Source organism: Nelumbo lutea, chromosome 4 (genome assembly GCF_056320005.1).
Source record: "Nelumbo lutea isolate HS-2025 chromosome 4, American lotus-T2T, whole genome shotgun sequence".
In the NCBI taxonomy this organism is placed as follows: Eukaryota; Viridiplantae; Streptophyta; class Magnoliopsida; order Proteales; family Nelumbonaceae; genus Nelumbo; species Nelumbo lutea.
This window is the reverse complement of record NC_142687.1, coordinates 41,424,585-41,436,621: the sequence shown is the minus strand read 5'-3', so window position 1 is coordinate 41,436,621 and position 12,037 is coordinate 41,424,585. Positions and strand designations below refer to the sequence as shown.

The window sequence follows — 12,037 nt, the reverse complement described above, 5'->3', positions numbered from 1 at the left end:
ATTTATGTTATTGGGAAAGTGCATTTCATTGGTTGTTTCAAAAATGACATAGAATAAAATAACAAAAAATTCATAAAAAAGAGAAAATTTCTTAACCGCTTTGTTTCAATATATATATATATATATATATATATAAAACACGATTTGTTATCTTCTATTGTTATCCTTGCTCTCTCCTCATCTTAATCTTATCTCCCTTGTATCTTATTTAGATTTAGCTGTGTTGTACTCATCCAAATATCTCAATATTTGTATTTCACTCAAACTGTAATTGCTTGGACTATTATAAATACATGAAGGTTCCATCGAACAATTCTCATATTTTTATACTGTGTTGCTATATTTCTAAGTTGGTATTAGAGCCAAATGTCATGGCTTCCAATGATGATTCTATGTTTGCATTTGTCCAAAGTTCTCGAGGCTCTCAATCCAATATGTCTTCGACACATCGATCTTCTTGTCAATTTCTGTATCTTCTCATTAGGTGGATGTAACGGTCCAGGATCTCCTCCAATCATTGGCCTAGCTTTGCTTGGTCACAGTTGAGCTCTGCTTGGCCCCCTCAACACCGCTTAACCATTGCTTGACCTCCATCGGATCATTGGAAGGTGCATGGTGCTCTGATACCAAATTCATATCAATCTCTTGTTGTAGATGAAAAGAGAGATGTTTTATTCTTCGAGCTATGGTGCGTGTAGACACTGCTCACAAAAGTGAAATGAAGAAGACAATAACGATTGATAATTTGAAAATGATTGTTCAATTATTTTCAAATTATTCATTCATTGAAATCAAATGCTGGATTATTTTTCACTTTGTTTATTGATTTTTCCCTTGCTTATTCTTATTTCAATTGTTTTTTCGCTTTTATAAAAGTGACAAATATATATTTATACTTTCTATCACTTTCTAAGATTTCATCTATCTACTTTTATCCTTTAAAAAAAAAATTTTAATAGGTTTTATTACTTAATAGCAAACTATTTACCTTAGAAGGTAAAATCCCATACCTTCATAATCTTTCAAGTGCATTTTCCCTTTATTCATCTATGGTTATAAATCAAGCAAAAAGATTATGAGAGATCAAAGTGACCCCTTGGTCTAGGACTATGAAGGTAAGATATCTATATCTATTTCTATCTATAATACAATTAAAAGTGTAAAACTTTTGTTTAACTAAAATAACCTTTTTTTTTTGAATTTGGTCATTCTCTAATTGTAAGGAAAGGAATTTAATTTGAGCAACCACTTTTCTCTTCATATAAATCCATCTCATTAAGTGATATTTAAAGTATTTGCTCCCATTAACATTCGAATCCTATTCTTAACTAAATACTCCTACTTTTGAATTTGACCCCTCTTTAATTGTAAGGACACAAAGTGTAATTTGAACTATTGAATTTCTCCTCATTCCAAGGTTTTAAAAACCGACCCGGAAACAGAACCGTTCTAGCTACCAATTTCAAGGTCAGTGGTTCAACCGTCTGGGTCGAACGGTTCGGACGGTTTGCATATTAAGGCAACTATTTTATATTAGTTATGAGATTTGAGAAAGGAAAGGAGAGAGCAGATGTTGTTGGCTGAGAAAGAAAAAAAGAAAGAAAAGAAAGAAAGAAAGGAGAAAGGAAAAAAGAAAAGGAGGGAAGTAGAAGGAGGAGGGAAGGAGGGAAGAAAAAGGAAGATGAGGGTGGTTTGATGCTCATAGGCGATGATAATGGAGACGACGACGGTGACGGCGAGGCAGTGCAACATACACAGATCTGAGTTCTCAGATGTTCTTCTTCTTCTTCTTCTTCCTCAGATTTGAGACATGAACTCAGATATGAATTCGTATGTTTTTTGACGAAGAAGAGAGTTCTTGGATCAGAACTGCTATTTGAGTTAAATGAGTCGATAGTTCAACTGTCCGGGTCAACGATTTTCTAACCAAGTAAATGGTTTTTGACCCAGGAACGGGTTAGGGGTGAAATGGAACTGACTGCTTGGACTGTTTTTGGGTCGAACGGTTCGACCGTCTGGATCAACGACGGTTCAAAAAATTGTCTCATTAAATTCCTCTCATTAATATAAGTCTTATATTTAGGGTATTAACTCCCATTCTCTTATTGAAGCTATTTTTTGCCAATAAATTATATCAATTATATCTATATCTGATACTTTTATGATATATAATACATACTTTTTAAAATTGACCTGAACCATTCTTTCATCTTGGTAGCAAATAAGCAATTCAACCATTAGATCAAATGTGTCAATCGATTATCTCATAATTAAATAAAAGTTTTAAAATAGAAACAAATAAAAAATAAAAAAATTGGGCACATCTCTAATGTTTTATATTAATTATACTAAAGAAAAATAAGTGCGATAAATAACTATTATTCTTATTGATGTTAGATGAAATATAAATTTAAAACCAATCAAAAAATAAAAATTATTTTCATGGTGGTGGGTCAACAATTCAACCTTTTTAGTCAAATGTGTTCGATATCATAATTATTAAATTAAATATAGAAATGATAAAAAAACACAAACACATTATGTAATAATACAAAATTTTGTAAAAAACATTTAGACACTTATCTAATATTTTATATTAATCATATTAAAGAAAAATAAGTGCGATAAATAATAGTTGTTTTTATTGATGTTGGAAATTAAGTATAAATTTAAGATTGACCCAAAAATGAAATTGTTTTCCTAGTGGCAGGTCAAATCTCCTAAATAATTAATAAAAATTAAAAAAATGAAAAAATATAAATACTATGAAAAAATGTTTGGACACATCTCTAATATTTTATATTAATTATATTAAATAACAACAATAATATCATAGATTTATTTGGATTATTAGTACTAGTACATGTGCAATTGTGTTGCACGTGTCAATCTTAATAATAATCGCAAACTTATATTATATGTTTTAATACTTTGTTCTCTATTGCGATAAATGGGAGATGGTGGAAGCCAAATTCTTGCCTTAAGATGATCCATTACAAATACATCGGAAACTTAAATGCCTAACAAATTCTTGCTAACTATTTTATAATAGTGTTGAAATAATTTCCTTTCAACACTAAGAAGTTCCTGAGGTGAGCTGAACTCGAAATTTCTCATAATTTTTATACACTATAAAGTTGTAATCAAGCAGAATGTGATTCGTTTTGTCTTCCTTTTGGCTTTTAATTTTTATTTTATTTTTCAAATTATCATGAAAGAAACATCGAGTAATGGGTCAAGCAGTAGATTATAAGGAAATTGAAAAGATACTAAATTTGATTTTTAATTCAATTTTGCTAAGCAAAAAGCTTATATTACATGATGCATTTAACTCATACAACGTAGAGTCAATTAGATAATGACATATGAAACGGCATTTTTCAGTCTGTCTTATTTGGTTCACTATTTACACGTAAGAACAGTACACTATATTATAATAATTCAGATGAATTATAATTTTGATTCTTTTTTAGGCTCCAAAAGAAAAAAATGAATTTATGAAGCCTGGCGAAAAGAGAGCCTGCTAGGGGAATCAATTCTCACGACGAGTTCATCATCAGCACCAGATTCATCACTTGAATCATCTATTACATGACTCTCATCTGTTTTCTTACTTGGTAGTGGGGGAATAGTATTTGGTCCCCTTGAATCTTTCACTCTGAGCCTCCTGGTCACAGTAGCAGCTCCTTCAGATTTGACAGATACAAGCGGATGAGCATGTATTCTACTTGGAACCCTTGGATATGACAGGCTGTGTGATGGTTTAGACAGAAAACTCCTTGGAAAGCTCCGAGCACGTCTATAGATGTTGCTTACCTATTGATTAAAATAACAAAAGAAATTACTTGAAGGAGCAGGCATTGTTGAAAATAAAAAAATAAGGCACATTTAGAACTCAAACACACCATGCTGCCAAAGATGCCCAGTTGCATTGCTCTTGCAGACAAGTTGTTTTCTTGTTGATGATTTCCATTTGGATGTTGTCTTGGGTTGTGGAAATGATCAGGCCAACTCATAAGACCACAATGTTCTCTACTTTGACATCTGGGGGGTTCAACTGAATGTGAGACCCATGAGGCAGACCTTAAAAGATTCACTTCGGTCTCGAATGCTGTCATGTCAAAAAACATTACTCTCACCCTTGTCTCAACATGATACCACGATCCTTGATAGAAGCTTGAAGTCTTGGTACCTAGATAAAATGATAATCAGGAGTTGAGACTATGGATTATGTAACTTATGGTTTTGGAATGAACAATTAAATGGTTCACTCTTTCTCAAGCATCACTATCAACAAGTTTTCTGGTAAAATAAAACAGACACATGGAGAAAATTAAAACAAAAGTTGTACAGAAATTAAGATCATGTTATCTTTGTTGAGTGTTGTTGGGCTTTGGAGGATTTAGTTTGAGCCTTTTGTAGTTTTTATTTATAATTGGGCTGATTATATAATGGGCCTACTTACACCATTTTTCTTAATCTTATAGTTAAATTGAATTTACATAGTGGGGACAGATGAACCCACAATCTTGACTTCTCCCTAACTTATCTTTTTTATTTTTTTATTTTTTCTTCCCTACTGTTCTGATCCTTTTCTTCATAATTTATGTGCAAAAACTTTATGTTATTTGTAAGGTTGTTTATTGAACTGAATGTCTGAATCATATCTTGGTACCAGAGCTGTTCTCTTTTCTTCTTTCAAGACCCATACTCTACTAGGATCAGCAAGATGTAGAAGAGTTTGAGTGGCCAATTACTATCGATTGATGTCACCAGTTAGAGAAATTGGAGCTGATTTGAATTGAACACCAGGGAGAGACTTTTGGGGAGGGTGCTCAAAGTTTTTTGGGATTGTTTTGTACCCTTATAGATTGATAGCCACATCGGAAAGCCATCTTTGAGGCTGGTAGGAGCAGATTGACTTTCTCTCAAATTCCTAGGTTCTAGGGTTGGTGGGGCTGACTTGGAAACCCTAAATTCTTGTGTACTTGACTGTAGGTCAAGTGATTTGAGATTAGTACACCTCATTTTCCTTATTTTTGTAAACATTGCTGTTCTTGTTGAATGTTAGATCAATGAAGCAATCTGGAATTGATTTCAAGCAGAATTTGGAGTTTGAGGCTGTTCCTGTAAGGTTAATAGAGAATTCTCTTAATGCAGTGGCTACTGTTTATGCAACTATTATTTGGAGTGGGCACAGTCTATATGTACTTATGTTGGTGGTCATCACAAATTAGGATATCTTACTGGTAGTACCAAAAAGCAGATAGTTTAAATGCTTCATATAGTAGGTGGGTGTAGGAGAATTACGTGACTATGTCATGGCTAGTAAGTTCTATGCAACTACATATCAGTAGAAACTACTTGTGGATGAAATCAGCCAAACAAGTATTAGGATAATTTGACTGAAGCCTACTACTCTCAGAAAATGAGTGTAAGTAGGGCATATAAATTAAAAAATGAAGTGGATAATCTAAAATATGTGAAGATTCCTTTGGCCTTGTAATACTCTACTCTAAAATCCTTGTTGTAGGAGATCAATTTGTTAGAGAATGATGTGTGGGAGAGCACTAGGAATGCAACTACATATGAGAAGTTAATGGAGAGAAACAAGGTCTTTGAGGGTCCGTTTGGTTCACAGTCGGAATTGGAATCAAAATCATTCAGAGTCTAAATTGGAATGGTCTATTCTCATAGATTGTTTGGTTCAGACAGGAATCAGAATGAGAATTGGAATCAACTGGAATGAGACTTCATTCCCAAGGGAGGGGGAGGGAATGGCCATTCCCTCAAATGGGGGAATGCCATTCCACTAGGAATGGGAATAGTCCACCCAACCAAACAGTTGGAATCGGAATGGACCATTCTGATTCCGATTCCAGACTCCTATTCCTGCAAACCAAACAGGCCCTGAGTTCTTGGTTGGACTCAACCTTGAGTATGACATCACTCAACAAATTATTTTGGCTAGAGATGTCTTAGGTGTACTATTTGTTAGTAATGAGGAGAGATGACAGGTGCATCTCCAGGCACCAATTACAAATCATCATGCCCATGCCAATGTGAAACCAAAGGAGAAGTTCTACTTTAGTTGATAAAACCATTGATGAAAAGAAGGATGTAGTTTGTGGTTTCTGCAATTACTAACTGAACTTTCTGCCTACTCTCCTCACTGCTAACCATAGCATATGCCTGGGACAATAAAACCTCATTCCTAGTTAGTATATTCTGCATGGTAATGTCATACTGAGGGTTGAAACCAGTTAAAAATTCAAACGCTCAGTTTGTTTCCACCAGCTTCCTATAAGTTTCTGCATCCTTAGTTTTTCCCAAACAACGATCTCTAGTAGATCAATTTCTTGCTACAAAGACTTCAAATATGGATGCTGATTTATATGGATTTAAATAGAATGGATTGGTGAAATAGGATTCATGTAGCCAATCCCAATAGTTGTGAAAAGGCATGGATGGTGATGATAATGATGAAAGATCTCAGCATAGAATAATACAATGCCAGTGGTTTTCCCCCTGTTGTATATTGTTCACATCATTCCTTAATTTATATACTCTGGCCACATTGATTTTCTGAGAATAGGTTTTAGTCACACTATCCCACACCTCCTTGGTAGAGTTCTTCCACAGGTAATGCTTACTTATGTGCAACTACATAGAGTTCACTAACTGTTACAATCAACAGCACAAAGGTAGTTAAGTCATTTGCCTACTAATTAAGGTTGAGTTGTCTATTTTGTCTGGGTTTAAGTTGTATGTTCCATACTTAATGAGAGGCAGATTTGTCTTTTGTAATCTAATACAAAGAGTATAAATATAAAGTGGGTCGGCTGAGAGAGGGTGACTTTACCTCTTCTCAGACCGAACCCTTTCTCCTTCTCTACTCTTCTTTCTCTTCTTCTTCTTCTTCTTTCCTTCTTACTTATCTCAGACCTAGGACTGAACTAGTGTTAATTGAATCGTTCACATGGTATCAGAGCACTAGAAAATCAGTCTAGAACTTGGTTTTTTTTTTTGTTCTCTTCTTCCTTCCTCTTAGGATTGCCATATCAGAACTTTTTGAAATAACTCCCAAATGAATTGGAGGATCGATAAGGTGTGGTTGTTTTTCCTTCTTGGAGGTAACTATGCCTCCATTTGCTGTGGTGGTGGTCATTGTTGTGGTTTGCTAGAAAGCCTTTAATCAATGACTCGAAGAGGGCTGGTTGTGGACAGGTGTGAATAGAACCTCTAGTCGGTTGATAGTGTAGTGTGTTCTCTCTATTTTCTCTCTGTTTATGTCTGAATATGTGTGGTTATACTAGGGTTTTCTGGTGCTGAACCTATGACAGCAGCAGTGTCATAACAACAGTGTTTTATTGTGTGGTGTGTGTGTAGTGATGAATAGTGAGGAGTGACTTTTGTCTCTCGTAGTTGAATTTTTTTTGGTGTGTGGTGATTTTGTTATAATGGCAACTGGAGAGGGTAGTGATAATAAGACTGGTGTTATGATTTCCCCTGATTACCTAAATGTTCAAATGAACTCTATCAAATTAAACGGTGAGAACTATGTGCCATGGGCTAAATCAGTGGAAATGTTCTTGAGAGCCAAGAAGAAAGTGAAACATGTGAGAGAGGAGAAACCCTCTTCTACCTCTCCAGGGTTTAGTAAGTGGGCATAGGAGAGGATGCATAGATTATGACCTGGTTGTTGAATAGCATGAAGCTTAAAATTAGTGTGAATTTTATGTTCTTGGATACAACTAAGGAGATTTGGGGTCATGCTAAGAAACTTTATCATGGCCAAGATAACACTACTAGAGTATACTAACTATATCAAGAGTACTTTAACTTGAAGTAGGGAAATCAAAGTTCAAAAAAGTAATATGCAAGAATGAGAAAACTCCACAATGAGCTTAATGTGTATCACCCTTTGACTCTAGAGGTTAAAATTCAGCAGCAACAACGAGAGCTTGATGTGACAAGGATTTTGGTGGGTTTAAAATATGAATATGAAGCTGTTCGAGAACAAATATTAGGTGGACCTGTTCTCCCTCCTCTTGAGGAGGTATTTGCCCGACTCTGGAGGATTTCTATTGGACCTATAGAGCCTTCCTCTCTCTTGCACAGGTCTGGTTTTGTGGTGACAAGAGGGAGAGGTTGTGAAGGTGGTCATGGATTTCTAGGGACTCGAGGTGGTCCTATGTTCAACCATACTGGTGGTCACAGTGGAGGTCGAGATTCAAGGGGAGGTCGTGGTAGAGGATGAAGTACTGGTACTAGGAGGTGCACATATTGTGGATTAGAGGGGTATACTGTTAACTTCTGTTATGACTTACATAGTCAACCCAACACCTGGGCCAATCATGCTGTGACTAATTGTGGTGGTATAGTTAGAGAGAACCAGCAATCTGATCAAACGCCCTTCATATCTAAGGTGCTTATAGGAAGGAAATGGTGAGTGTTCCACGTGAGGAGTATGAGAAGTTTCTTTAAAAATCCTCTCAGCAGAATACTACTACTCTTGCACATTTAGGTATGGCTTGCTTGGCATCCAAACGCTCACACTGGATTATTGACTCTAGAGCCTCTAATCATATGACTAGGACTCCAAGTACTGGTACTGGGAGGTGCACATATTGTGGATTAGAGGGGTATACTATTAACTTCTGTTATGACTTACATAGTCCACCCAACACCTAGGCCAATCATGCTATGACTAATGGTGGTGGTATAGTTAGAGAGAACTAGCAAGCTGATCAAACACCCTCCATATCTACAAGTGCTTATAGGAAGGAAATGGTGAGTGTTCCACGTGAGGAGTATGAGAAGTTTCTTCAAACATCCTCTTAGTAGAATACCGCTACTCTTGCACATTTAGGTATGGCTTGCTTGGCATCCAAACGCTCACACTAGATTATTGACTCTAGAGCCTCTAATTATATGACTAGGACTCCAAGTGTGTTTTCTTCACTTTCTCAGTCTTCCACATCCCAAATAGTTACCCTATTAATGGTTCTACCTCTCCCATTTGTAGTGATGGTGATGTTGATCTTACTTCTTTATCTTTATCCTTTGTCTTATATGTACCCAAGTTTCCCTTCAACCTTATGCCTATTAGTAGATTAACCAAGTCACTTAATTGTTCTATAACCTTTTATCCCTCTTCTTGTGCGTTTCAGGATCTCAAGACGAGGATGAAGATTGGTGGAGGGCATGAGGCAAGTGGATTGTATTACCTTGATGGTGGTGGTCCGAAAGTAGTTCTTTAGTCCTCTCTTACTCCTCTCCAATGGCACTACAAATTTGGTCATCCATTGTTCAAGGCCCTGAAGTTACTGGTTCCGTCTTTAAGTCGTCTTCTATCGTTGATTGTGAGTCATGTCAGCTTGGGAAACACCATAAATTCTCTTTTAGTCATAGAGTTGATAGTCATGCTTTGAGTCATTTTTCTTTAATTCATTCAGATGTTTGGGGTCCAAATAAAGTAGTGTTGTACAATGGCTACAAGATCTTTGTAATTTTTGTTGATGATTATTCAAGGATGACATGGATTTATCTTATGAAAGACAGAAGTGAATTGTTCTCTATTTTCCAAAAGTTTCATGCTAAAATTTGTACCCAATTTGATATTCATATTAGAATTCTTTGCTCAGACAATGCAAAAGAATACACCTCAACACCATTTCAGCAATGCTTAGAGTACCATGGGGTAATTCACCAAACTTCTTGTTCTTATACCCAACAACAGAATGGCGTGGCTGAACGGAAGAACTGACACTTACTTGAAACTGCTCGGTCTCTTACGCTTGATACGAATATTCCAAAGCATTTTTGGAGTGACTCTGTCCTTACATCATGTTTTCTCATCAATTGGGTGCCCATGTCTATCCTTGGAAGTTAGTCTCCTTTCTCAGTTTTGTTCCCTACTCTTTCTCCATTCCCTTTTACTCCCAAAGTCTTGGGTTGTGTTTGTTTTGTTCAGAATTTAGGGCCTGGGCTAGACAAGTTAGATGCACATGCTACAAAATGCATCTTTCTTGGCTACTCTAAAACCCAAAAAGGGTATAAGTGTTACAATGCTAGCTCTCATTGGTCATTTGTGTGTCTCAATCGTTGTCTTCTCCAGTGCATGTTGTTAGAATTAGTTTTTTTATTTCTGCTGTTAGGGTGCTGTTCAGTCTAGGTTGCTGTCAGCATGTTCTTTTCTTTGTTTAAGCTCTTATTATTATGGTGGGCCACTAGGGGCATGCTTGTAATTATTGTTTCTTTTATTTTACATCATGTTAATACAAATAGGAAGCTGGGAGCCACCAGCTTCAGTTTTTTGACTCTTAAACACTTTTTCTCTTCTCTTCTTTTCGTATCTCTCTTCTCTCTTCTCTCCTCTCTCTCTTCTGGAAAGAAAAGATGGTATCAGAGCATAACTCTAGGCGATAGGAATCTATTTTCTCCTCTGAATCACATTCCTTCCACCCAGTTTTCTGACTCTTGGACAGTGAAGGCAGAAACCCTAACCGGACTGATCAGAACCATCAACCATTGCTGTTTTTTTTTTTTTTTTTTTTTTTTTTTCTGGGTTCTTCTTTGGTCATAGCACCAAGGTAACCCTAGTAGGAGGGGGCCGATGCTGTGAAGGCTATCTTTCTTTTGGCTGATGCTGTGAACACTCGGTCTTGGAACTGCACCTTCGTACAGGTGCTGTACAGGGATGTGTGATTCCCTTTTTTGTCACAGGTATGTGCTGTGCTTGGTTGATGTGTGTTGTGCATAGACCAATGATAAATGAAGTGTAATTTTTTGGACTATTCCTGGACGGTTTGAGTGCTGCTGGAGGATTTCAGCAGTGTAGTTGTTATTTCTGGACTGTTTTTTGAACTGTTTGGTTGAAGTCCAATTTCCTGGATGGTTTGACTATTGCTAGAGGATTTCAGCAGTGTTTTTGGACTGGTTTTTTGAACTGTTTAGTGGCTGCCATTAGATTTCAGCTGTGGGTCCTTTGTTTCAGAAGCAGATTTCAGCAATACTTAGAGTACCATGGGGTAATTCACCAAACTTCTTGTTCTTATACCCCACAATATAATGGCGTGGCTGAACGGAAGAACCGACACTTACTTGAAACTGCTTGGTCTATTATGCTTGATATGAATATTCCAAAGCATTTTTGGAGTGATTCTGTCCTTACATCATGTTTTCGAGTCAATCGGATGCCCGTGTCTATCCTTGGAAGTTAGTCTCCTTTCTCAGTCTTGCTCCCTACTCTTTCTCTACTCCCTCTTAATCCTAGAGTCTTGGGTTATGTTTGTTTTGTTCAGAATTTAGGGCCTAGACTAGACAAGTTAGATGCGTGTGCTATAAAATGCATCTTTCTTGGCTACTCTAAAACCCAAAAAGGGTATAAGTGTTACAACGCTAGCTCTCATCGGTCCTTTGTGTGTTTTTATGTCACTTTCCTTAAGTATGTTCCATTCCTTTCTAGTTTTGATGTTCCTCCACCTGCTCCTATGTTTCCTCTTCTAGTTCTAGTTGAGGACCCCCTTCCTACAGTTCCTATTGTGTCTCAACTGTTGTCTTCTCTAGTGCATGTTAATACTGAAAGGCCACTAATCACACAAGTGTATACTCATAGAAAAGCACCAGCCCCTCCTCTAGTTCAGCCCTCATTGACGGATCCTGCAGTTGTATCTCCTCCTTTTGACGTTGATGTTCCTATTGTATTGCGGAAAGTTAGATGTAGTTGTACATCTCATCCTATTTCCCATTACGTTTGTGTTACTCACTTTTCTACTTCTCATTGATGGTTTATATCTTTGCTATCATCTATCTTAATTCCTAAGAATGTCCAAGAAGCCATTGCCTCTCCAGGGTGGCCGCTAGCTGTGGGAACTTACCCCCTCTCCCTCTTGGTAAGAATGTTATTGGATATAAGTGGGTATACACAATAAAATATCTTCCAGATGGCAATGTGGAACTGTTGAAAGCCAGGTTAGTAGCCAAAGGCTATTCTCAGCTATATGGTGTTGACTATAGGGAGACATTTTCTCCT

The 12,037-nt window shown here is 36.7% G+C and overlaps 1 protein-coding gene across 2 annotated transcripts in view; it reads right to left on the bottom strand.

The window, feature by feature from the left end:
- Window positions 1-3,267: 3,267 nt before the first annotated feature.
- The window catches only part of SOS1 (sodium proton exchanger, putative (NHX7) (SOS1)), a 150,778-nt gene continuing 142,008 nt past the window's right edge, over window positions 3,268-12,037 (bottom strand). For both annotated transcript variants that reach the window (XM_088941527.1, XM_088941526.1), the window contains 2 exons: window positions 3,906-4,192; window positions 3,268-3,816 (listed from right to left, as the gene is read on the bottom strand). In XM_088941527.1, coding sequence (XP_088797653.1) covers window positions 3,496-3,816; window positions 3,906-4,192 — 608 coding nt within the window. In that variant the 3' untranslated portion in view covers window positions 3,268-3,495. The remainder of the gene's footprint in view (window positions 3,817-3,905; window positions 4,193-12,037) is intronic.